This window comes from Callithrix jacchus, chromosome 5 (genome assembly GCF_049354715.1).
Source record: "Callithrix jacchus isolate 240 chromosome 5, calJac240_pri, whole genome shotgun sequence".
NCBI lineage: Eukaryota > Metazoa > Chordata > Mammalia > Primates > Cebidae > Callithrix > Callithrix jacchus.
In genome coordinates, this window is record NC_133506.1 from 126139278 (window position 1) to 126167236 (window position 27959).

The 27959-nt window shown below is 38.5% G+C and overlaps 1 protein-coding gene across 3 annotated transcripts; it reads left to right on the forward strand.

Moving 5' to 3' along the window:
* On the forward strand, positions 1-27645 carry KCNJ16 (potassium inwardly rectifying channel subfamily J member 16). 3 transcript variants are annotated; one of them, XM_017972769.4, is made up of 4 exons: positions 1-95; positions 22994-23091; positions 23403-23530; positions 24041-27645. In XM_017972769.4, the coding sequence occupies exon 4, from the start codon at positions 24135-24137 to the stop codon at positions 25389-25391; it is 1257 nt and encodes a 418-aa protein (XP_017828258.1). In that variant the 5' UTR covers positions 1-95; positions 22994-23091; positions 23403-23530; positions 24041-24134; the 3' UTR covers positions 25392-27645. The 3 variants fall into 3 exon arrangements, with proteins under 3 accessions (XP_017828258.1, XP_035157539.1, XP_008995909.1); XM_035301648.3 differs by lacking the exon at positions 22994-23091; XM_008997661.5 differs by lacking the exons at positions 22994-23091; positions 23403-23530.
* The last annotated feature ends 314 nt before the right edge of the window (positions 27646-27959 follow it).

The window sequence follows — 27959 nt, forward strand, 5'->3', positions numbered from 1 at the left end:
AAAGAGAAAAGAGCCCTGAAGTGCCCAGCTGCAGTGCTCTTACAAGATGAAAAGGGCATGGGGTTTAGATCTGAGCTTCATCGTCTTTCACTAAGGTAAGATCGTGTAGTGGATTAAAAGTGTTCCAAACCTGAACTAATTGCTTGTCTGCTCTCTTAAGCTCATTGTTTTTGCATGTATCCCTGCTAATCAGCACCTTTATGATGCTTTTTTGGCTCAGTAGTCAAAAGTAGATGCTTTATGGAAGCATCATGGTCTATATCAGAGAATAAGTTTTCTTTCTCTCATATAATCTCTGGGGAATGCTGAGCCAAACTTATTAAAAATGTCAGTGCCATTTGCAGATCCATTAAGGGAAGTAACATTCAGAGACAGAGAGAGACTAAAAGGATGATGACTTAGCCAGCTGACATAACTTACTAAAGTGGAACAACGTCGAAGAGGTGAATCTTTCATTTCCTGTGGAAAATAGTTATTCATAAAACCATCTTTTTTGTATGTCTTTGTCACTTTTCCACTGTTCCAAAGTGACAGCAAAGTAGCATCAGGAATTTGAAACTGTGTAATAACATACGTTGTCATCAATTTGGAATTAATCACACCTTCACAACTAAAAATGTAGACAGAATTGGTGTAAAGACTCTTTAGAAAAAAAAGTGCTAAAATGTAGCTTTAATAAATCCTAAGCCCCTCAAGCACTGAAATCTGACTAAGTATAAAAGCACTGGGCTTTTGAACTTTTAATGTTTTCCTCTACTTGTTGCTTTCTTTCAATTTGTAATCTGGACTGTTGCTATGGAGTAGATAACACCTCCTGTATTCCATGCCTTCAGGTTTCCATTTCACTAGCAGAAGTGGTACAAGTTGAAGGAAGGCAGCTAGTCTTTGTGATAATTCTAAGACAGTATCGATGCATGGCCATGGTTTTAGTCATAAATGACTTATTTATGAAATGCTTTAAGCTTTTCTTTTAAAAGTACCTCCCCTGCCTTTTAAAAAATTTCCCACAAATCTTGAAATAATCCTGAGAATTCAGATAAAGTGGGGGTAATATCCTTAGAGGTTCTGACAGTCTACAGTCTGCAAGGTAGAGACCAAATTGGCTACATGTTAACAGTATGACCTTACCGCAAATTGCTAAGCTTCTCTCTGTCTCCTTTTCTAAAGCCTTTAATAGTATCTATATCTTAGCTATTATTTAATTTTCTTGATATGGTACCTGGCACACAAGGAGCACAAAGTAAATGGAGACAATTATAGTTAGCTCTATTTTAGAAAGGAGGGAAACTGATATAGAGAGTGATAGGGGGTTAATAGCTAAGCTCCCAGTAATATACCAGTGGCGCAACTCCAAAAAAAACATGTTTTGCTCTCAAGTTAAGAAAATACAAGCCAACTGCAATTTTGTGATGAGGAAGGTGGAATACAGTTGTAATATAAATGGTGCTTCTGACAATTCATTCCAGCCCTGACCTGCTTCTGTCATGGTTTTCTGACCTGCAATATTTAATCTTCAGCTCTCAGACATCCATATTTCACCCTGGACATTGCCTGTCTGGTGAGCCCAATCTCTGCAGGTCAACCATGCAGCTGAGGTGAGGGACGGTATATTGGGTTGGGCTGGCATAAGGAGTCATGGGGATCAAGAAGAAAGTTAGGGCCAGAGACATTGTTTTGCGTGGGCATAATTTAATAAAGACAAACCAGTCATTTTTCATTTTAATCTTTATAAGAGGCCACATTAGGACATCTGCTTTAAAATGGCTTTGTCCTATTGGCTTCTACCATTGTCACAGGAGCTGCCTCAAGTCAGCCAAGGTCAAAGTTCCTATTTTATTTGAAAGCTTAAGCTTCAGGCAAAAACTACTGACATTTATGAGTACCTAGTATTTTACAATTCTATTTGATTTGATTGTTATAATTGTCCCTTTGAAAAAGATGGAGATCACAGAGGTAAAGTAACTGCTCTGAGTTCATGTAGGTAAATGTTGGAGATGAGATTCAAATAGAAATTAGACTGTCTAAAAATCAAATCTAAGTAATGAAAGCAAAGGCACTCTTTTGTTGGCATCACTTAGTAATACATCTAGAATCACAAGTCATGATAAGAACCTATATCATCAATGCCTGAGCTTGGGTCACCTTCAAGATGCAACACACCCAACATCACAATGAGATTCAGGGGCACCCGGAAACACAAGAATAAGAGACAGAAACATCTATCCTTGGAGAGTTTCCTTGTAGCCATTCTGCTGAGTTGTATTTTTTTCTAATTGTTGCTCAGAAAATTCTTGATCCATTCTGAGTGTTTTGTTGTCTTTGAGCCATACGCAGAACTACAAAATGAAAATGAAAACAGATTAGCTAAAATTAAGAAGTCAATGCAATGAGCAAAGGCACGGATAATATCAAAACATGGATCAGGATGATCTGCCCTATTGGCATGACACATATGGCTCAAATTATTATTATTTTTTAATTAAAAGACTCAAGTGTTTTGACTTTATTGAGAAGATGAAGTCTGACACTGTTTATTTCCAATCCTCTTGGAAAGACTTTCACCACTGTTCATCTCATAAAATTGGAGTGCTGTTTACCAGTTAATAAAAAAATAGAATAACATAAAACCTTTAGATATTAATGTTAAAAGAGAACTCCCGAGTTTTCTAGTTCAGTCTCCTAGCTAATTCAGGAAACTCTTCTATAAATTCTTCAAGTTGATTATCCAAGTTCAGAGTAAATACTTCAATCTTCAGTAGATCATTTCTATTGTAAGATACTAACAATAAAAACATTCTTCATGATATGGACAATAAATCTACATCCCTGTAAAATCCATAAGCAGATTCTAGCCCCGTCCTTTGTAGCATCATAGAGCAGAGCCCCTGTCTCTACTGCATGAACAAAGAGTATTCGTTACCACATTCAAGGGTGTGAATTTATTAGAGCCAGGGTCATGTTTTGATTATCTCAGCACATCTAGATCACAGTACAGGGAATATAGTTGGAGTTCAATAAAAGTTTTGAATATGTGGGTATATGTAATCTTTAATAGTTTCTTTTCTGTGTTTTCTTTTTCCTGATTTCAGACATCCACATTCCACCCTGGGCCTTGCCCATCTGGTGAGCCCAATCTCTGCAGATCAGTCAGGCAGCTGAGGTCAGGGAAGATATGTAGGGATGGGCTGACATAACGGGTAATGAGGGTCAAGATGAATGCTAGGGCTAGGGACATTCTTTTATGTGTACACAGTTTAATAAGGAAAACTCAGTCATTTTGCATTTTGATCTTTATAAATGGCCATATTAAAGTATCTGCTTTAAAGTGGCTGTGTCCCAGTGGCTTCTTTTACCATTGTCACTTTTGAGGGAGGGTCTTGTTCTACTCCTTCACCATTATGGTGATCTCTGTTAAAAGAGATAGCAGGAATCAAACATCACATTTCAGATGTGAAATATCTCCCAATAAACCAGCATTCACTACTTCCACTGGGAATTCTGTGTGGCTAGAAAACTATTTTTGTTGAATCTTTGCCTTGATTTTCTGGGAAAGATATATTTTTAACACCATTCACCTTCCTTTCTCCCTTTCTCCTTGCCCATTTTTGCTAGCTCTCTGAGCTTGATATTGATGACTGTTTAGTATAATCAGTTGCCTAAATTTCCCTGCTTGTGAATTTCTCCAGTCCCTAGAGCTGAGGTCATTTGATTCCACATGTAGTCCCCTCTGCTCTAGATTCTGGGATGGGTCATTCCCAGAACACCTAAGTAAGTAGCTCTAAAAGTCATCTCAGGGGACTCAGCAAGCATTTATTGCAGTGAGTTCTGCTCTGAACCTGTGCTCCAGTCTTAGTGACTGGGTTTTCTATTTTTTCCTGAGTTCAGGTCCAAATAGCCACCATCACTCTGATTCCATGTCCAACTATTCTTTTTATTATTAAGGCTTTAAACTTTAGCAACAAAATGACATAAATTTCTCATGTTTTTCCCACCCAAAATTTATTATCCTGTGACCCTGAATAAATATCTCAAACTTATTTATCTTTAAAATGGGGATAATATTGATCCCTTGTTCTAAGGATAACTCAGAGAATTAAACACATTTCATGAACATAAAATGTCTGGCACTTAAGAAGTGTTTCTCTCTGGCTGAAAATTGTTATCTGATTATCATCTCTCTGTTTGGAAGTCCTAAACCCCAGCTCCATATCTGGAGCCCAGTTACTTTTTTTGCCATACCTATTTGATGTAGACTTCTTACCTACCCAAATATCTACATACTGCCTATTATCCCTTTTCCTAACTTCCCCAACACTGGGTTTCCCCCTCTTTCTCTTCCCCTGTTCTTTCAATGGGTGTCTGTTAAGCTCATTAACTAAAGGCCTGTCACTCTTTACTCCCTGTTCCAGCAGCTCAACTTAATTTCCGTCCTTTCACAATGATAGCTGGATCTGTCCCGAGAACAGAAAATGCCACACTCCAGTGGGCAATCCTAAACTCTTGGCTTTCCACCTTAGAAGTCTGGCCATTACATTGCCTTTTAATCCACATGTGTTGGATCTAATAATACTTAGTTGAAGATTCACTATCTTTTTCCTAAATAAGTGCTCCCAGCCACTGGGATGATCCTCTTCAGCTCCCCATCCCCATATCTGCTAGCATGGAGCTGTGAGAGCTGTATTCCATCAGCAGAAACCTGGCTGTCTGCACCTACAATGTTTGGAGACATACCCTCTTCAAAGGGGAAGGCACTGCTTCTATTTAAACAGTTCTCGACTGTGATGACGATACATACTTTAATCTTGTAAAGTTTCTCTGGACATTAAGAAGAAAATGTGCTTTTACCCTTCCCAGTCTCAGGAATTCTTTGATCTCTAATTTGACATGATAAACAGACTCTCCATTGTCACCTGCTGTGGTGTGAATGTGTCTTCAGTTCATTAATGCAAGGTTGCAAGTGACATGAAGTGCTTTTTGTTTTGGGTCACTCTTCTCTACCCCCGTCCTTCCCATATCTAATAATCACCATAATTATATTAGAAGGCAGATTTTTGGTCACAGTGTGAGAGTGTCCCTGAGACGGACAGGATGATTTTCTGTTTATCCAGTGCAAACAGTCTTTGGTTCTTCACAGTGATTTCACAGACAACCTAGACTCTGTGAGAAGAAGAATGGAATGTTGATCTCTAACTCTCAGATCAGGAACCAGACTTACACACCTACACATTTCACACACACACACACACACACACACACACATTTCTATCATTGAGTCTTTGTGATGAGAGTTAGTTCTTCCATAAGAGTCCAGCTTCTGGATGCAGGAGGAATTAATGCCAGGATAATTCTGTGTACTTTGGATCCATGCAGTAGGAAGCTTTATGCTTGCTGCTTTCCTCAGGATGCCCTGTGACATCACCCACACTGGATTGTTTTTCCTTTTGTGTTAAAACACTTTGGCTTTATTCCAAAGGGTGTCTGAAGACAACAAGCTTTCCCTCCAGTCTACCCACTGGCCACATAATCCCACAGCTGGAAACATTCTTCTGCATGAAAAGGCATCACTCAATTAGCTCTCACTGAGAGCACCACCCTGCCCCGTCACCCCAAGATCTGAGCTTCCTTTGACCTTTTTCCTTGCTGATGTTTTAGATTCTTAATGGTTTGATCTGGTGGAGGTCTGCTACAGTCACTTGCTACTGGTACTTGTGTCCCCAGTGTGTATATCAAGGGCTGATATTATAAGGAGAGTGAGTAGATGTATCTCAGGAAAATTTTAAAATCGCCTCAGATGCTAAAACAGTTCACTACAACCCTGGTGTCTGGAGTTGCAGGGAATCCTAGAAAACATGGTTCAAGCTGTATATACAAAAGATATGCACATCTGAGGGCATGAGGATTACATTAACCATTATGCGCCACTCCACTAGTTATAGAGACCTGGGTTGCAATGCTAGTTGTTTTTGCCTTCCAACCTAATTTAGTAAACTACTTGTTAATTTGCAAAACACAAAAGATATAGTACAACCTGCTTTTCTAGACAGCTATTAGGATTATGGGAGAGTGGTATAGCACTGAGCCCCAAGAAGAGGAGGTGGAACCGGGCTGAGGGAAGGTGTCACTAAAAGCAGAAGCACACGGAAAAACCTTGATTAGCATCATAGATTATCTGCGGGCTGGACCTTCAAAGTTGTACCACACTGAATACTTGGTTGTACTATTAGACTTGCTGGCCATTACTGCTTAGATAGATGAGATTTTGATTGGTGTTCTTCTATTAAACTGGCAGTAAAATCTCTTTGGGGAAAGGAACAGGGTACACATGCCCACAGATAGGCCAGGTCACTGATATGATTTGACTGTGTCCCCACCCAAATCTCATCTTCAGCTGTAGCTCCCACAATTCCCATGTGTGTGGGAGGTAATTACATCATGGGGCAGTTTCCCAATTCCCACCTGATGGGAGATAATTACATCATGGGGCAGTTTCCCTATACTGTTCTCCTGGTAGTGAATAATTCTCATAGGTCTGATGGTCTTATAAGGGGAAACCCCTTTTGCTTGGCTGTGTTACTGCTGCCAAGTAAGAAGTGCCTTTCACCTTCCACTGTGATTGTGAGTCCTCCACAGCTATGTGGAACTTCTTCTTCTTTTTTTTTTTTTTTGTTTCTTTTTTAAAATAAATTACCCTATCTCAGATATGTCCTTATCAGCAGTGTGAAAACTAATACAGTCAACAATCCCAGTGTGTTGCTTTCTTACAAAGAACATTGTTTGATTCAAAGGAGAAGAATAGAAATCAGGGTGGTCCTGCTCAGGAGAGGAAGTAGAGACCTGCTTTGCTTGATGGCACAGAGCAGACGGTGCGTTGCCATTTCCAAGTGCCCTGGGACCAAGAACCCAAGAACCAAGGACAAGTCCTGGAGGGCTAGGGGTTGATGGACAGGTCCTTGCACTTCTTTTGATTTTCACAAGATTTTAGTGACATTTAGCCAAATATGAAAAACTAATAGGACAATTATTCCCTCAGCCTTTTATGTCTTCTCTCGTAAATGTTTCTTGGTAAGGGAGCTGGCATGGACACATTCACAGGTTGTTGATGATCTGTCTTTGAGGACTGGTTTCTTTCTTTTTTTAATGAGGGCATCCAGTCTTATGTTTCTAGGGGAAATTACATGAGATTTGGGAGTTCAAATCCCAATGATGTTTATAATTCTCAGCTAAAGTGCTGAGGGCCAGTATTTCTTTCTCTCATCTTGAACTCTATGGATGAAAAAACAGAATTTATAGTATAATCCTTCCAGTTGTGTTTCAAAGTTCTGCAGTACTCCCAAATCTATCAGTTGAATGACTTTTCACAAATATTATCTATCATTTCTGGGTATAAAAGGGCATTTTGATTAAGTTGAAGCAAAAGGTAATTTTGTTGCCAGAGAAAATATTCACCTCATCTGTGTCTCCTTCTCTAATCAACCTCAAATAAAATGAGACCATGTGGTCTACAGTTAAGATTGTTATAAATAATCTTTTTAATAAAACCAGTATCTAAAATTATTGAATTTTTAATACATATTAGTAACATTTCTCCATGTAGCTATACTATATACATTCTTGGCTAAGAAATAATTTTGGTTTGGATATAGGAAACCTATCTGTTCAAGCCAAGCACCACTCCAATTTTCATAGGCAGATTATCTGATGGATGCATTAGCCCAAGGAATTAAAATTAAAATTCCTAAACTTCCTTTTGTTCAACAACCCAGAATGTTCTCCTTGATTACATCTTTCCCATCTGATAGCTTGCTGTCAAAGGAGCAAAAACCAGTTTTAATGGGGCACTCTTCTCAAAGCATATAATATATTTCAAGTCAAATGCAAATTGATTTCTCACTAATTTCTTTTATGGCTTATCTATGGCGCCAACTTCGTTTGCCTAGAAAATCAAGAATTAATTACATGAGCAGAATGGTAGTAAAGCACTTTTGTTCCCGAAATGCTTGGAAAAGTCTTAACCCTAGTCACCTTTCTTTTGGATCTAGCATCGTCTTTCTCACTTTGATATTATTCCACCATAGAAGTCCACATTCTTAAAGAGCTGTGTTGACAATATTGCTGTGGTTTGCTTGGCAAGACTGAACTTCTCAAGGGAAGTAATATTCCTAATAATTCTTAACCATAGTCTTCACAGCACCTCAGATCTAGTTGAATGTTGATTGAATTTAAAAATACACAAAGGTGTGTTCATAATTTTTTCCTATTACTGTCACTGTTGTATTTGGCTAAATGGTATAGAGACTCTTCCACTGAAGGTTGAAACATTTTACCATAGTGGTTTAAGGGAAAAGTGCTCCCCCATCTTTCCCAAACTCAGTTATTTGTTGCCCATCAACAGGAATATTCCAGGCTGAGAAATGCTAGGATCAGTATAACTTCTCCTTTTAAGGAAAATATTATTAACTTGGGTTGCTGCTGTTTGTATAGGCATTCATAGATAACGAGATTCAAACCTTCCAAATCAGGACAGGATGATTTATTCTTCTTCTATAGCACCATCATGGAAATAAAAAGTATGATTGGAAGAGAAAGTATAAAAAAATGGAAATTCAAGATTCTATCAAATACACTAACTCTGTCAGCTCTCTAAATCTTCTATTATCTGTAGTAAGTGATAATGCTTCTCTGCTAAGAACCCTTGAGAAGGCACACACTAATAGAAAGTTAATCTCATGTGACAAGCAACATATAGCTTACAGTATTATCTCAAGAAGCTATCCATTTGGATCTTCCTAGGAAGATCTTTTGTCTTATATTTTAAGGCTCTCTTAATTTATCTATATCCACAAGGAAAATGGGAATGGAGCCATCAGCCAATACCACTTACTTTATTTTCCTCTCCAATAAAGATGTCCTGAATTTTCATTTCAACAGCTTAAAACAGAAACTCAATCACTTAAAGGTCAAAGAAGTTGTAGACACTATCCAGGGAGTTTCTGGTCTACGAGTAAATTACATCTGTGAGTTCAATGATTCCCAAAAGATTGAATAGACTATTAAATAGACTCTCTGTAAATTGCCAAAGAGGACAGTTTGCAGGCAGTTCTCACAAATGGGAAAATAGCAACAGAGAGATAGGAGTTGGATTTCTGTTGGCATACCATAAATACCAAATTTTGAGAAGGTCAAAAGTCATGACATATATGCTTTCAATAAATTACATTTGTTCTGAAATGAACGGACAGGTTCAATCAAAGCAACTCCCTTGCAAAACTCTATGGGAGCTATTAAAGCTTAGTCATAGGTAACCTGGCATTTAGAAACACCATGAAAAGTGTTGTCATTCTGTTGAAAACACAAAGCGGGTAACTAGTACAAAATGACTTATATTCTTAGCAACACTTGTAGTTCTTCTGGGAAGTTCTGTCATGTCTCCCTGAAGGTAATGAAGGTCAAGGCAATTAGATACTAAAACAGAATTCTTAAACAAGTCTGGGAAATAGCCAATCTAATAATTAATGGTGGGGGGCGGAAAATGACAGTTAACTCTCTCTCTCCCTGTTTGGATCTACACTTGAATGATGATGCTAATCTCCATCAGATAATTCCACTTTTCATTCGTTATTTGATTTAGCTAAGATTGTAGTCGTAGCTACACACACTGTGATTAAAAACTAAATAATACCACCTAGTATAAAAGGAGGTTTGGAAGCACTGCTTCTTTTTATCCTTCTAGCAATCCACTGATCTGCATTTTCCGGTGGGCAAACAGAGGCTCAAAGAGGTTGATTAGTTGGTGCAAAAGTACACAGTCTTACTAGCAAGAAAGCAGGTATTTAAACTCAAATTTTGGTGTATCAGAATCTAGCCCTCAATCTTTGAAACTTTAGGTCTCAATCTTGAAAATGCATAAGAATCAATTGAGGACCAACCAATCAGGGTTGGGGTGAAATTCGAGAATCTATAAGTGTGAGATGCTCCTAAAATTTGAAAGCAAATAATTGGCTGCATTAAGAAACACCACTATACTATACTGCTTGTAGGGATATCTACAGGAGGCGTTGGAGGTTATGAATATGTAGCTTGAGTTTATGAATATCTAGCTAGGGCCAGTTATTTAGGCAAACCTGCATCAGTGAATATGTAATTGCCATCCTCAGGACTCATTCATTTAAAGGGCCATTTACTTGAGTTTTGTACATCTAGCAATAGAGAACTTAAAGTAGGAAAGTGACAAAATAGCAAAATTTTTAACATTTTATTTCCAAAGTTATAAAAAAATTAAGATAAAAGAAAGATTTTTAACACAGACATTGTTATATAAGCCAAGAAATAAAGGTATTGAGAGTTTAATATGGTTTGGAATGGGAAAGAGACAAAAGGAGGCACCGGAAAGGGGAAATGTGTTTGACGTCCATTGACTGCTAACTCTGCTTTATCCCTGATTTGCTACCCACTGTTTTCATGATTTCTCTAATTGGTCTCCAGTGGCCAAATGTGATCTGATTCCCTCTTCCCCCCACCTCCTTGTTTTAAATGAGATCTGGTTTCACTTAGATGAATTAAATGTCACTATATTTGTGTCTGTAAATTGTTCCAGCAAAAATTACAGCATCAACGTCTGACTTTAAATGTCTGTACCGCTGTCTGCCTCTCTGGGCTATTTATAGTTGCCTTTTAAAAAGCCTAATAAATGCTTTTAGATAGCTATTGATTTGTTTCCCCTTTACAAAGCCTCAGAATTAATATTCTTCAAAGTATTAACTGAAAATACCTGTTTTTCTTTCCATCATGCATGTTTACTGTTAAATTTTAGAAAATATAAATATGCAAATAGAAGAAAAAATCACATAAATTAACATTTTTGTATATCATTCCGTTTTTCTCCATTTTTAAATATATTTAAACTTAAAAATATATTGTACAAAATTTTTATAGCCTGTTTTTATTTTCATTTAAAAAGCCCACATATTTTCCTGTCATTCTTCTATTCCATTACTTTAAATGGCTATAGAGTAATCATATGATTATACCATTACCTGTGAAACCAAACGTTCATTTATAAAATAGCTAATTCACATTCAGATTTTGTCACTACAAATAGCCCTCCAATGTAGCCATGTCTTTGTATTCATCTATAATAATTCTTCAGAAAAAATTGCTAAGAATGGAGTTGCTGCATTGAAGGGTATACCAGATTCACAGACTACTGTCACACATAGCTAGCTTACCTCCAGAAATAGTTCAAATTGAATGTATACAATTGAATATATCTTTAAAGTGACAACATAATAACACACATTAATATTGAAGGAGTCACTTTTCTAGTAATTCAATTATAGACTTAACAAATTTAATTAAGCACTTTTACATGAACACTTTTCAAAAGAAGACGTACAAGCAGTCAACCAAACATGAAGAAATGCTCGCTGTCACTAAGCATCAGAGAAATGCAAATCTAAACCACAAATGAGACACCATCTCACACCAATCAGAACAGCCATTATTAATACATTTTAAAACAACAGCTGTTGATGAGGCTGCAGAGAAAAGGGAATGTTTAAACACTGTTGGTGGGAATGAAAATTAGTCCAGGCACTATGGAAAGCAGTTTGGAGATGTCTCAAATAACTTAAAATGGAACTACTATTTAACCCAGCAATGCTATTACTGGGTCTATATTCAAAAGAAAACAAATCATTCACCAAAAGTTACCTGCTCCCATGTATTGATAAAGGCACCATTCACAATAGCAAAGACATAGAATCGACCTAGGTGCCCATCACTGGTGGACTGGATAAAGAAAGTGTGGTAAAGTTACACTATGGAATAGTACCCAGCCATAAAAAAGAATGAAATCATGTCCTTTGCAGCAACATTTATGCAGATGGAGGCCATTTTCTTAAGTGAATTAACACAGAAACAGAAAACCAAATACTGCATGTTCTCACTTAAGTGGGAACTGAACATTGGATACTCATGAACATAAACATGGCAACAACAGACACAGAGGACTACTAGATGGGAGGAGGAAGGGTTCAAGTTTTGGAAAACTAACTGTTGGCACTATATTTGGTACCTAGATGAAAGGATTATTCATATCCCAAACCTCAGCATCACGCAATATGCCTGAATAACAAACCTCTACATGTACCACTGAATCTAAAGTAAAAGTTGAAAAAATAATAATAATATAAAATTTCATACTGAGATCTACCATCAGTTCTGAGGAAGCTGATAAATAAAATCAAATAGTATAACTTTGGTGTTTTCCATTTATAAACTGGTATCTGCAACAGGGAAAAGTAGGTAAATGGAAAAAATTGAGAGTTGGTGTTTCAAGAACTGTCAGCACTGATGTTTTTATAGTTTCAGAAGCACTCTCTTATGAGGGGTGAAATTTCCTTGAGGATAAATATCATCTTTATATTATTCAATTATTTATTCATTAATTTCTTCAAAATATAGTTAGTAAGTGCCTACATGCCACATATTGCTTTAGCCGTTAGGGCTATGGTGGTAAATAAGACAAGCATAGCCCTCATGGAGCTTGCAATTTATTTCACAGAACAATCTAATCAACAAAAAAGGTAATCAGAAACATCCTTGGGTGTTAGAGCACTGTATGGCAAACTCTTCTGTAAAGACTCAAATAAAATAGGATAATATTTAAAGTGGTAAATATTTTAGGCTTTGTGGACTGCATGGCCTCTGATACAGCTACTCAACTTTGCAAGTTTGTGTGATATAGGAGAGAGAAGACTTTCCCTCTACACTCAAGTTCAGTATTTGAGTAGAACTTATAATTGTTCAGAATTTGAGTCTATAAAATAATCTGACAAGAGGCAGATTTTATCAGTCCATTTTTGCATTGCTGTAAATATCTGAGACTTGGTAATTTAAAACCTAGGTAATGTAAACCTCTTTTAAAGAAAGAAGGTTTAATTGGCTCACAGTTCTACAGGTTGTACAGGAAGCATAATGCCAGCATCTGCTTCTGGGGAGGCCTCAAGAAGCTTACCAAATGGTGGAAATTGAAGAGGGAGCATACGTATTACATGGTGAAAGCAGGAGAAAGTGACAGATAGAGTGGAGGGGGGAGATACCATCACTTTTAAATGATCAGATCTCATGAGAACTCACTATCGTGAAGACAGCACCACACCATAGAGATTCATTGCCATGATCAAAACACCTCCCACCAGGTCCCCTCCTCCAGCAATGGGGATTACATTTCAACATAAGATTTGGGTGGGGGAAGAAATACCCAAACTATATTATTGTGCCCTGGCCCACCCCAAATCTTATTTCCTTCTCCCATTGCAAAATACAATCCATTTCTTCCACCAAATTTCCAAAAGTCTTAACTTATTCTAGCGTTAACTCAAAAATCCAAAGTATTATCTAAGAAAAGGCAAATCCCTTCCACCTATGAGCCTGTAAAATCGAAAACAAGTTAGTTATTTCCAAGAAACAATAGGGACATTGTACAAACAGGCATTGGATAACATTCCCATTCCAAAAGGAAGAAATTAGACAAAATAAAGGAGCTATAGGCCCCACACAGGTTTAAAACATAGCAGGGTAGTCATACAATCTTAATGCTTTAAAATAATCTCCTTTGACTCCACGGCCCACATCCAAAGCACACTGGTGCAAGGGGTAGGTTCACAAGGTCTTGGTAGCTCCACATCTGTGGCTTTTCAGGGTTTCATCCCTGAGACTGCTCTCCCAGGTTGTTGAATGCATGTAGCTTTTCCATGCACAAAGTACAAGTTGCTGATGGATCTACTTTTCTGATGTCTGGAGGATGGTGACCCTTTCTCACATCTCCACTAGTCAGTGCTCCAGTGGGAAATGTGTGTGAGGGCTCCAATCCATGTTTCCCCTCTGCACTTCCCTAATAGAGGTTCTCTGCGGAGGCTCCACCCCTGCAGTAGGCTTCTGCCTGGACACCCAAGCTTTCCCATACATCCTTTTAATCAAGTGAGAGGCTACCAAGCCTCATAACTCTTGTATTCCATGGACCTGAAGGTTTAACACCACACAGGAGCCACCAAGAATTATGGCTTGCACTCTCTGAAGCAGCAACTCAAGTTGTATCTTGGAGCCTTTGAGCCAAGGGTAGAGCTGGAGTGACTTGGATGCAGGGAGCAGTGTCCCAAGGCTGCACAAAGCAGCAGGGCCCTAGACCCAGCCCACAAAACCATTATTTTCTCCTAATCCTTCAGGCCTGTGATGGGAGGGACTTCCTAGAAGAGTTCTAAAATTCCTTTGAAGCCTTTTCCCCATTGTATTAGATACTAGCACTTGGCTCCCATTTAGCTATACAAATATCTCTAGCAAGTGGTTGCTCCACAGCCTGCTTGCATTTGTCTCCCCAAAAAGCCTTTTGTCTTCTGCCATGTGGCCAAGCTGCAAATTCTCCAAAATTTTACAGTTTCCCTTTTAAATTTAAGTTCCAAATTTAAGTCATTTCTTTGCTCTTGCATGTGAACATAGGCAGTGAGAAGCAGCCATGCTACATCTTGAACAATCTGCTGCTTAGAAATTTCTTCTACCAGATACCTAAATTATCCTATGAAGTTCACACTTCTACAGATCCCTAGGGCAGAGGCACAACACAGCCAAGTTCTTTGCTAAGGCACAATATGCATGAGTGACCTTTGTTCCAGTTCCCAATAAGTTCCTCATTTCCACCTGAGACCTTGTCAGCCTGGACTTCATTTTCCATATCATTATTGGCATTTTGGTCACAACCATTTAACACTATGCCTGAGACTGGGTAATTTATAAAGAAGAGAAGTTTAATTGGCTCACGGTTATGCAGACTGGACAGTTAGGATAGTATCTAACTGTATCTGCTTCTAGGAAGGCCTCAGAAAGTTTACATTAGTGGAGGAAGGTGAAAGGAGAGCAAGCATTTCACATGGTGAAAGCAGAAGCAAGCAAGAGAGAGAGAGAAGTTGCTGGGGGGCCGGGAGATGCCACACACTTTTATGTGACCAGACCTTGCAAGAAGTCATTCACTGTCATGAAGACAGCACCAAGCCATGAGGGATCTGTCTGCATGACCCAGATCACCCCCTCCCCACTGCCCCCAGCATCGCTACCTTTAGCATTAGGGATTACAATTCAACATGAGGTTTGGGCAGGGATAAATATCCAAACTATATCATAGATTAGCAGGAGAAAGTGTATATGCATTTATCAAGTGCAGTTTCTTCTGTAGAAAAGAAAAGTGAATACTCAATAAACCAGTTAGACTTAAAAGCTTATTTTACCCTCTTTTTATAAGAGAGAGAAGAGAATGGGGATGTGGACAATTTAGGAAGTATAAATGACTTGGGGAAAAGATGAATGGGTCCATAGAAGAAGAGGTGACAGTCTGTGACAAAGTTTGTCCAACAGTGGTATGAACTTCCAGTTACCTCTTCTGGGATCTGAGTTACTCTCTGGTTGAGAAAACTGGGAGAGGAAAGGGGGTGTCAATGACAATTGAGAAGTTCTTTTTGAAGGACCTGTCCCTAGGCAGATAAGGGGATCCCAGAGAAAGACTCTACCTGCATCTGTTGTCCCATAGAAACCCCAGATTTAAGATAATCAGCTACCAAAGTGGCATATTTTGGAGTGGCACTTCCTGAACATTTTCAGAAACACTATGTAGCCTTAAACAATGGTCTGGCTTAAACAATATGTAGCCTTAAACAATGGTCTGGCTGTATTCCAATAAAACTTCATTTACAGAAACAACTCAATACTCAGATTCGGCCCTCAGGCTATAGTTTTCTGACCCCATTGATTGTTAGTGAAAAAGGAAGACCCAGTGAAGATCTCTACCTGTCACAGAATGGTGAGAAGAGCGTAAGAAAGGCTTTAGAGTGGGCCAGAGGGTTGATGTATCAATCTGCTTACCATACAAATTATGCAAATTACTCTAATTGCAATGGGAAGACACTGGAGAGTTTTAAGCAAAGAGTGACATGTTTTGACTTTGTTCTAAAGGAGGGCTGGGGGCAGTGGCTCACACCTATAATTCTAGCACTTTGTGAAGCTGAGGCTGGCAGATCACTTGTGGCCACGAGGTCCAGACCAGCTTGGACAACATGGTGAAACCTCTAGTGAACACTATATGGCTTAGACATTTCTCCACCAAACAAACAAACAAACAAACAAACAAACAAACAAAACACTAGCTAAGTGGGGTGGCACGTGACTGTAGTTCCAGCTACTCAGGATGCTGAGGCATGAGAATTCCTTGAATCCATTAGGCAGAGATTGCAGTGAGCTAAGATCACTCCACTGCACTCCAACCTGGGTGACAGAGCAAGACTCTGTCTCAAAAAAAAAAAAAAAAGAGAGAAAGAAAAAAATAGATTGATGTGCAAGGACAAAAATAGATCTCTTCAGAAGCTGTTGCTGTCGCCCACTGAAGACATAGTGGTTTTGACAACAGTGAGAGCTAAATACATTTAATATCTACCTAGAGATGAACTAAAGGGTTTGCTGGTAGTTGGCATGATGACTTAAAGGAGAGTGATGGGACCATATACTTGTACATAGGATACTTTTTGAAAAGGTACATGTAACTAAATTTTAACCTATTTTTATGTTTTCATTGTTGTTCAAGCAACAAAAGTTATCCCTGGTTAATACCAGCAGCAGGAAATATTATTGAAAAGATAACAGGTAGCTTCTTATAATATTAGATATAGGAGGAGAGAATTTGATTTGAGAAGAAACAAGAGGCAAGGCACACTAAAAATCTTTTCTCAAAGATGACCTTTTAGGGAGCTGTGATGCATGTCTTTCAGCACTTAGATGTGCACCGCCTCACCACTAGCCTCTTGACTGCCTGCCATTCCCTTAAATAATAGGAGTCAGCACCTCTGTATCATTTCCTCAAGATTCAGTCTAGTTTGTGAAGTTCCGATTGGCCACTCCTAGGTCATGTGGCCCTGCTGCACATGAAAGGTGAGAAAGCACTGTAGTGAGAGGTGGCTTCTGACACCTTCCCTGGCCTCACACTAATCCTAGCCATGATCATCTCTTACCTCATTCCTGAAATAGTTTTCTGGTTTATCTCCCAATTCCCCCAATCAATCTTCCATTGGACAGCCAGTACAATCTTTTTTAAATGCAAAAGTTGTCATGCGATGCCCTTTGTTCAGATACTTCAATAGCTTTTACCGTTCTTGGGAGACAGACCCAAAGCTTTGCCTATGGGATATCTTACGCTCTGGCTCTGTCTCTCTTTCTAGCCTCAAGTCACCCCCATCTCAACTCCTGCCCACATTCAGGTCTTTGGAAAGTATGCTTTATGCACCTTTGAGTCACTGAGTCTGTAAATATTGTTTTCTCTGCCTAGGCAACAGTTTTGCTTCCTCTTCTTATTGAGCTAATTCCTCTTCCTCTTTCAGATTATAGCGTGGACATGCAGCTCTCCCAGACTAGATAAGGCCTTGTATGAAAAGCTATCAGAGGAGAGAGATTTATTGAAGTTAAGGGATAAGGATGACTATAAATAAAAGAGCGCTTCCCAGGTACTAGCTATTACGTGCTTTCATTTTATGTCGTTTATTCCTCACAAAAACATTTTGAGATAAATCAACTATTGTCCCCATGATTTAAATAAATACAATGAGGCCTACAGGTGCGGATTCCATGCAGCTAAGATGTGGCAAAGAAATAATGAGAATCCAAGTCTTTGATCTTCATATTCCTGCCCTTTGGCTATTCTGCTGTGAGACCACATTCAGGAGCTTGGACTGTACCCAATGTAACAGGAGAGATTCTTACATTTCAGGTTTAGAAATGATCACTATGGATGAGAGAGGCAATAAATAAGTTGAAAGGCTGTTCTGTAAACCAGGTGAAGCCAGGTGAGAGATCCGAAAGCCTGCATTCAATGATAAAATGCAGATGCCTTCCTGTAATGATAACTTCTTATGAGAACCAGGACTTAAGATTTGCTTAGAAAGAGGGAGCCTAAAGCCAAATTACGCCTATAAATAGTGAAAGCCTTAACAACAAGATTGTGACTATATCTCAAACAAACAAAATAAGATAGGGAGCAAGGTCTGAGTTAGGAGCATTTTAACCTAAGGGTAGGAATGAAGAGCTCACTCTGAACTTGAATGTCAAGCCTTGGGCCAAACTCAATAGTAACCTCCCTTCTTGCCCCAGGCCCTTCTCCATAGTAGTGCTTTGTTTTGTGTCCTCCATGGTAGTTATTTACTATCAGAGATTGTTTCTTTGTATTGTTTTCATGTTTGTTAATGTAAACTCCAACATACTGCAATTCTGTTTTCCAGTGCCTAAGAGGAGGTGGGAATGTCATAGTAGGAACTGGTTTTTGTTTTGTTTTTTGAGACGAGTCTCACTCTATCTCCAGGCTGGAGTGCAGTGGCGTGATCTCTGCTCACTACAACCTCCGCCTCCTGGGTTCAAGCAATTCTCCTGCCTCAGCCTGCTGAGTAGTTGGGACTACAGGTGCATGCCACCATGCCCAGCTAATTTTTGTATTTTTAGTAGAGATGGGGTTTCACCATGTTGACCAGGATGGTCTCGATCTCTTGACCTCATGATCCACCCACCTCAGCCTCCCAAAGGAACTCAGTTTTTTTGTTGTTGTTGTTTGTTTTTTAAATGAATTAAAAGAAAACAAGAGGCTGGGCATGGGGGCTCACGCCTGTAATCATAGCATTTTGGGAGGCCGAGGTGGGTGGATCACCTGAGATCAGGAGTTCAAGAACAGCCTGGCCATCAGGGTGAAACCTCACCTTAAAAAAAAAAATGTAAAAAATTAAAAAAAAAAAAGAAAAGAAAACAAGAATGAAAATAATGGTAGCAAATACTCCCATGGGGAATTTAGAGACTGTTGGGGGAATTGCTTTCCTTATACAATGAAAAGAGACTGAACAGTGGTCTTTTAAAGGGACCTCGGATCTCATGTTACCTGACTTCTTTGCCAACCCAGATCCACATCAAGGTAAAAATCTAAGCAATTTGGGCTAACATCCAACCAAGACAGGGATGGGCCTGATTTTCAAGATAAGAATAAGAGAAAACTGCAGAACCATCTTAGTAAAACATGTACACACAATTTAAGACAAAGAATAAGCATGATAATCACCTTGTGATTTCTTTAACCTGCTGACTTTGCCAAGCTTGTCATTCCTGTCTCCTTTAGTCTTGTTCCTAAAGTAATACATAGTAAAGGTATAAATAGTAATAAAATGTTTAAGTTGAGTGGGATAGATTTGTGTGTGTGTGTGTGTGTGTGTGTGTGTGTGCATGTGTGGTTTTCAGGTATTTGTGTTGACAACAAGGAGCAGGGGATCTCCCATGTAGGGATGTTTGTAAAAAAGAAAGGAAATTTGGCTGGACATAGTGGCTCACATCTGTAATCCCAGCACTCTAGGAGACTGAGGCCAGAGGATTGCTTGAGCTCAGGAGTTCAAGACCAGCCTAGGCAATGCAGTGGAACCCTGTCTCTAAAAATAAATAGAAAATTATCCAGGCATGGTGGCACACATACACAGTCTAAGCTACTTAGTTGTAAGGCTGAGGCAGGAAGATGGCTTGAGCCAAGGAGATTGAGGATGCAGTGAGTTCTGCTCATGCCTGTACTCCAGCTTAGGTGACAGAGCAAGACCTTGTTTCAAAATTCCTGAGCTTAGATAGAAATATGTATAGAAACTATATGCTTTCTGCCAGTGTCCTGCTAGAGGAACATCCTTTGAGAGTGAAAACAAGTGTTCTGATATTCTACAGAGGAAGAAACTGAGTTTTCATGGGTGTTACTGGAAAAGGGTCCTGATCCAGACCCCAACAGAGGGTTCTTGGATCTCACACAAGAAAGAATTTCAAGCCAGTCTTAGGATTCCAGGCCTCAGGCTCCTGAGTAATTCCAGGGCAAGAAGTTGTAAAACAGGTTTTGAGCAAAATAGCAACATAGCCTAATTTGGCCTGGCATTGTCCTAACTCTCTCTTTGCTCCTCAGCACCAAAAGCCCACCCAAATGTACCATCCAACTGCACCTTTTTCACTGGCCTACTCTTCACCTACTCTGGGTCCCATCCTCCCCTGTCTCCTCTTCCTCCCTGAGAGCTCCGCCTGAGTAAGCCTGTCTTCAAAGGCAATGACCTGCATACAGAATTAGGCCATCTCTTTTATTCTCTACTCCATCAGCTCTCAAGTTTCCACCAAAACTTATCTCATCCAATAGCTGTCAGGAAAGTAACTTGAATATTGATGACTTCATGTGTTAACTACCTCAGGTCCTTTACATGGTCAAGAAGGCACTTGTTAATCCCAAAGACCACAGACATTTAGAATTGGATTTTTTGAAGAAACATTATACCTTTTTAGTGGTGCATCTCAAAGCATACAAAGCAGACGATTCATATTAATATATTATGTTAAGTAGATGCTAGAGAAAAGATGCAGTTTTATCATCAGTGTCTTAACCACTGTGTTGGACCCTCGATACGCTAATGAAAAGCTTATCTAGAAGAGCAATCTACAAGAGGAGTTTACCTGGTAAGTTGCCGAATCATAGAGGAGGTGCCAAAATGGCAGAGGAATGGCTTCAAAATTGATGAGTCCAATTGAGATGCTTTTGTGTATTGGAAACAGGGACAAATAAGCAGGATGTGCATTTGTTTTGTTGAGAATGTTCCTTGCTGTGTTTATAGCTTATTTGAAATGTGCTAAATTATTTCAAGTTTCTTCTTAAATGCATACAAAGATTTAGAAAGCTGAAGCTTAAAAGTATTCTACTGGTCACAGTAGATTAAGAAATGTTTCTGTATCTGAACTTAATACAATGAATAAGATATGAGAAAAATGGTTATCAGGGTTGGAGTTACCGACCCTTCTAACTTCCCCTGCAGCCCCGCTCAGTCCTCCTCGTGGGATAAAGTGAATCAGGGAGTCTCTCATTGCTTTCCTCAGTGTCTGTGGGCATTTCATAAACACGGATGGCATTCTAAGGAAATGCTTCACCATTCTGACTACATTGCCTCTTCTCTGGCCTCATCTGTAAAAGAACTCCATGTCATTTCTAAGCAAAGAAATGGCTGTGCTTTTACTATGTTTGTCATTAGTATCTGGCAGAATAGACCTTACCTGATTCAGCGTTTTCTTTTGAACTTCATATTCTACAGTTTTGTATTGATAATTGATAAACATTTCCATTTGCAATAAAAAATAAATGCTTAAGCCAGTGAAATAGCCACCGTCAGTTTCTAGGGAGCAATATGCAAAAAATTACCGAAGTAGGAACATTGCAGATGCCTTCTCATTGTAGAATTGATGGTGACAGGAAAATTATGGAGGTATTGAAGCATTTTTAAGGCTGAGTTTTAATCCTAAGAAACACAAATGTTAAATATAAAATTCCAGCCAATCAACAAGTGCTAGTCTCTGTTATTTAATGGTAAACAGTTGGAAAAGTGCTCAAATTAACACAACATACTATATAAGAGACTAAGAGATATTTTGTCTAGTCTGTGTGACACAAAGGCCTCCATAAACTTCTTTGCTCATTGGGTAGGCTGAGAAATGGGTCAGACTGAATATGATTCATTTGGTTACAATTTATCATTTAGCCTAAAGAAAACTGGCTTTTAATAAATTCATTATTTATATGGTTGGAGATTCAAGAAATGGATGAGTAAAGTGTATAGACCTAAACAGAATCTCAATGCTTATCTTTGGGTAAGTTGAAATTAATGATCACACATAATTGTGCTCACTAATAGTGAACCACATCAGGAAACATGGTGAGTTTGGGGCCGAATTTTTAGTTGTAACTTGTATCTCTCAAATTGTTACATTATTCAGCAATAAATTTCCAACACATTCAAATTTGCTCACTTGTAACTTGTATTAATTGAAAACTCATTCACTTTGTAAGGTGTTTTGAAAGAGTCTTATTTATAACAGTTGCTAGTACCCCTGGAATTCAAAATGATGCCAACTGAATACCATTTCAAATAAAACCTTTTTTTTTTTTTCTTTTGGCAGCAGAAAAGAGCGGAGTCCCACAGTAGCTCTTGATTTATGAACAGTGCTTTCTAACTCTTAGAGTCCCATCATGTGTGTAGTTCCCTTGAAGGAAACAGATTGGACACATTTAACAAGAAAACAATTCTATCTCCATATCTGCTTTTTAATTTGAAATTATATGGACCTTTGATTATACTTCATCCCACTCCCATGACTCCTATGACCAGTTGAGAGAGTGGACACTGAGACCCCTATAACAGGTTCTTATTTGTAAAATATTGTTCAATGACAAATCAGTCAGATAGAAACCTCCAAGGTATGGTGGCTGTTACGGACAAAATTTGTGGAAATATCTTACATTCAACCTTCCAGTAAGCATTTTCGCAGGTCACATCCTGAAATTATTCAACTGGCTTTCCCAAAACCTGGTTGAAGTGCCGACAAAGCAGAGGATATGACTACTCAAAACAGATCTGGAGATGAGTGAGTGAAGTGGCCAATAGGCAGGTAGAGGACAGAGTGAAATCCATACATGCTTTAGAGGAGTTTCTGGCTTTAAGCGGAGTCCATCCTTGTAAGTGGTGCTTTAAACAAAGAGTTTATTGTAAAGTGGGCCTGATCCCTGGAGGAAAAGAAAAATGATTCTTTTTCACTGGAGAGACATTAACTCTTTCTGTCCTTTTGAAGCAGAGAAGGTGCTGAATACGTATTTAGTGATGAATTTCCCTGGTTGGTTCCAAGGGGTCTTTATGTCAGGAATAGTATTTATTCATACCGCATTTTCTATGTAGTAGAGAGGTAGGATTCCCTAAAGTCCCTCCGTTATGCTCCTTTTATCCCATCTAGCACAGGTAGAATGTGTAAAACACATATTCTAATAGTTACTGACCTATTAAAATTGGTTACAATACTTCTGTTTTTATTTTTTTTGCATAGAAGTAACACAAGATGATTTTGATGTTGCAGCTTTAAATTTCACTTTCAGATTTGAGCTGGGAAATCCATTGGCCTATTGTACCACGGATGCTAAAAATGATAAGGGCTGCATGTTCTGCCTTGATCTTTTCAAGACTGAATTTGGAGGTACAAACATTATTTCACCTAAGGATGTCTGTGAAAGCATCAGGAAAACACTGAACAGCCAGAGAGAAGGGTTCAATTGTAGCATGCTCCCTTTAAGAGGGAAATGAGATTAGCAACTTTGGCAAATTTTCGGGTTTCTATTCAGAGGGAAAGAGAAGAGCTGCCAGTGTCCAAAAAAGAAAAAAAAAAGGATGGATGGTATGAGACAAAGGCAGAAGCAATTTTACACCTTTCTGAAAGCTTACCTGGGAGTGGTTTTTAGCTCCACTGAGGTTAAGAAAGATATTTTTTCTTTCTTTCTTTCTTTCAAGACTAAAGGTGGAGCTAGGGGAAAATGAGTTTAATGTGAAGTAGTGCCCCTGTCAGTTCTGTTTGTCCTGGGAAATACACAAGGAAGAAAAGCCTCCATGGAAGACAGAGGAAGCACGAGGTGCTGAAGGTGAGGAGTTACCTATTATAGTAATGAGTATGACAGTTACATTATGATATGAAAGTAGAAATTCTTTATTGTATCCTTCTTCTAAGGAACAACCATCTGACTTAAACAGGAAGCTTATGACTGCTAGACACATATCTGAATTGTATTTTGCCTTTTTATATTAGCAATTACTTTGTTTTCTAAATGATCTCATGCAAGAAGGGTTTATAAAAATGAAGCAGATATATATATATCAGGTCAGAAAAGTTGGCGAGGCATCATTTGGGATAATCACAGTGTTTACCAAAGCCTTAATCATATCTAAAAATGTTATTTTCTCTAATTGCATATTTGTCTCTATAATGACTGGTTGAATTCTAAACTGAAATGAGTAATCAATATTGTGCCGCTAATGTTCAGATGAAGTCTTAGATATTTTAGACGATATGACACTGCTTCAAATTTGGCCAATTGCTATAAAGATGGAAATTAAAAGCTAAAATGTATGTTTTTGTTGTTGTTATTTTTTAGGTTTTCACTGAAAACCCAAACCAAGAAATAGCAACACATCTAGAATACTTACTACTATAAAGCTCACCTGGATATTCTAAGGACACAGGAAAGAATGAGCTATTACGGTAGCAGCTATCATATTGTAAATGTGGATGCAAAATACCCAGGCTACCCACCAGAGCACATTATAGCTGAGAAGAGAAGAGCAAGAAGACGATTGCTTCACAAAGATGGCAGCTGTAATGTCTACTTCAAGCACATATTTGGAGAATGGGGAAGCTATGTGGTCGACATTTTCACCACCCTTGTGGACACCAAGTGGCGCCATATGTTTGTGATATTTTCTTTATCTTATATTCTCTCCTGGTTGATATTTGGCTCTGTCTTTTGGCTCATAGCCCTTCATCATGGTGATCTATTAAATGATCCAGACATCACACCTTGCGTTGACAACGTCCATTCTTTCACAGGGGCCTTTTTGTTCTCCCTTGAGACCCAAACCACCATAGGATACGGTTATCGCTGTGTTACTGAAGAATGCTCCGCTGCAGTGCTCATGGTGATCCTCCAGTCCATCTTAAGTTGCATCATAAACACCTTTATCATTGGAGCTGCCTTGGCCAAAATGGCAACTGCTCGAAAGAGAGCCCAAACCATTCGTTTCAGCTACTTTGCACTTATAGGCATGAGGGATGGGAAGCTTTGTCTCATGTGGCGCGTTGGTGATTTTCGTCCAAACCACGTGGTAGAAGGAACAGTTAGAGCCCAACTTCTTCGCTACACAGAAGATAGTGAAGGGAGGATGATGATGGCATTTAAAGACCTCAAGTTAGTCAATGACCAGATTATCCTGGTCACTCCGGTAACTATTGTCCATGAAATTGACCATGAGAGCCCTCTGTATGCCCTCGACCGTAAAGCAGTAGCCAAAGATAACTTTGAAATTTTGGTGACATTTATCTACACTGGTGATTCCACTGGAACATCTCACCAATCTAGAAGCTCCTATGTTCCCCGAGAAATTCTCTGGGGTCATAGGTTTAATGATGTCTTGGAAGTTAAGAGGAAGTATTATAAAGTGAACTGCTTACAGTTTGAAGGAAGTGTGGAAGTCTATGCCCCCTTTTGCAGTGCCAAGCAACTGGACTGGAAAGACCAGCAGCTCCATGTAGAAAAAGCACCACCAGTTCGAGGATCCTGCACATCAGACACCAAGGCAAGACGAAGGTCATTTAGCGCAGTTGCCATTGTCAGCAGCTGTGAAAACCCTGAGGAAACCACCACTTCTGCCACACATGAGTATAGGGAACCACCTTATCAGAAAGCTCTCCTGACTTTAAACAGAATCTCCGTAGAATCCCAAATGTAGTTCTAAACTGTGATTATGAAAGCGACCACTAGATCATTTTATCTTCCAGGCAGTCACCATAGGCAAGTCATTGTAAATGTGGCTTTTTTTTTTTTAAACATGTTATAACTATGTTTTATGATGATACTGGGTAAGTAGAGTAAGTTAAACTTGGTAAAAGAGAATCTAAAAATTCCGTAGCTCTCAATTATTAAAATTTTTCTGGTTAGCCAACTTTGTATTAAGAATGATATTAAGAAGGCTAATTGATTAAAATGTATCTTTTTTATCTTATATACTTGTATCTTCAATTGGAGGTTTAGTATTCAAAAATGGGGAATGAAGGCAGGAAGGAGGCTGGAATAAATAAAAATAAAATGACAAGTAAACCAGCATAAATAATACATGTTTAAATATGTCAGCATTGATAATGCTATGGAGATTTCCTATAAAAAGTATCATATCTAACCAAGATATGCAAAGGATGCATTCAGTGTTGAGATACATAACTGTGAAATCAGCTTACCAGTTCAGGTCACCGGGTTTGCCGCTTGGACTGTCTTGGTTTCAGCAAGCATCGTGAGTGGCTGTAATAAATTGTCCATGCCTCCAATTCCACTGCCACTTGCCAGTTAGTGATCAATGGATGCTAGAAGCTATATTTTCTCTAACAGATAAGGCAGAAAAAAAGTTGACAGTATTTAGAGCAGCATTTCTCTCTTAAATTCCCTGGTTGATTCCAACAAATGGAGAGCAGAAACAAGGCAACCATGACTTTTCTAGGTCCTCTGAACAGGGGAATTTCTATGTTTATGTCCTGTTTTCTTCCAGGACATGAGCAAGGGACAAGATCACACAGATGAAGTGAAGGGATGGTTAGCAGTGATAAACAGTCTCAGACCCTTGGAGAGAAACTGTTGCTAGTTTGCTGGTCCCAAAAGATTGCAACTTTGGCTGCTACATAAAGGATAGAACCTTTTTTGGGGGAAGGTGGAGAGGGAGATATTTATTTGTGCCCATAAGCAGTTATGTGTGCTTCCTGTCTTGGTTACCGTATAAGACACAAATGACTCAAGTTGTGGATTGCAAGAGACTCTTCTATTGAACTTGGAACAACCATTTGTTCAATTTAAATGAAGGATTTTGTGAGATAGAATTTAATTAAAGTGATTTTAATGCACAATAAGTGGATAATCTGAGTACAATGAAGTTTCTTAAATTTTAGAACATAAGTTTGTATACTCTATTTTCATGCTAAAACATTCATGATTACTTTAAACCCACATCCACTGGCCTATGAGTAAAGAGTCACTTTAAACTTTATAAATCAACGAGATATTAGGTATATTTAGGAACATTCAGAATTATTTGCTTTTTGTTTCTTTTTTACATTGTTGCTGCACTGGCAATAAGTATGTGCCACAGTTTTTATTTGTTAATTTTATTTAAGTACATGCACACAGACACATACACACAGTTTTTGCTTTTTCAGGAAAATACTCCTTTTTCTCTCTCTCCATTTAAATTAAAACACACACGTAAATGAACTGAATTACATAGTTCAAGATTACAAATAAAAGTAAAATATATAGGTATAGGTATGCAGAGTGCTTTTCTGTTTTGTTTTTTCTTCCTTTCTTCCCTCCTTCCCTCCTCCCCTCATTCTTCCCTTTTCCTTCCTTTCCCTCTTTTTTTTGGGGCCTGGGAGTAATAAAGTTACTTTTTAAATGCACATGTGCAATCTTTTATTCCTCTTGTTTTATGGATAAGAGATTTGTTCAGGTCAAAAGTTGCAAAACTCGTCTGAAGCTTAATAGAGACCCAAGTAATGATCGTTTTTCATCTTGTTTGAGGAATGTACACTCCATTTAAAAAATTACGCACACTGTAGATCTGGATTTTACAGCAGCAGTTGCTTGGCTAAATAACAGTACTGCAATATTGTACGTAGAAAACAGCCACCAAGACAATAAACAAAAATGCTTTAAAACTTTTTAGTCTGTTTTACCTGCATCTAGTTTCACTTCACCTTGCTTTGTTGACTCTCCTACCACTGACGTTTGCCTTGTCAATATCGGAAGTGGGGCATCAATGCCCCATGAAATACATTTTGCTGTGCTATGAGCCTCTGTACTCAAATGCTTGTACTTGGAAGAGAATGTAAAGTCAGCATATCTATGTAATATTTATCTCTAATTTTCTGCCCAATTTTATAATATACTTTGATACCCCCAATGAGTTACTTAATAATAAAGATCTTAAAATAACACAGAAAGTGTGTGCACATACCTATTTTCTCTGGTATAAGTTCTCTTTGCTGATATGGTCAGCACTGGGCATAGTATGCCCAAAATAAGAAAGCTTCTTCATATAAATAGCACATAGGCAGCATTGTAAAGCGTTTTTGTGGGTTTTTTTTAACAGCTTGGAGAACAGGTGTATCTGAAGTAAAGATCAGTTGCTTCTGTAAGTATCACAAGCAGGTTCTATGTTAAATGGCAATTCTAGTTTCAAATGCCCTGCAAATAATGAGAAGTAGGTTGAATATTTTTTCTTAGGCCATCTACCTTTTCCCCCAAAATGAAAGTA

Coding starts and splice junctions, on each gene's coding strand:
- KCNJ16 (XM_017972769.4), top strand. CDS start 24,135: ATGAGCTATTACGGTAGCAGCTATCATATTGTAAATGTGGATGCAAAA.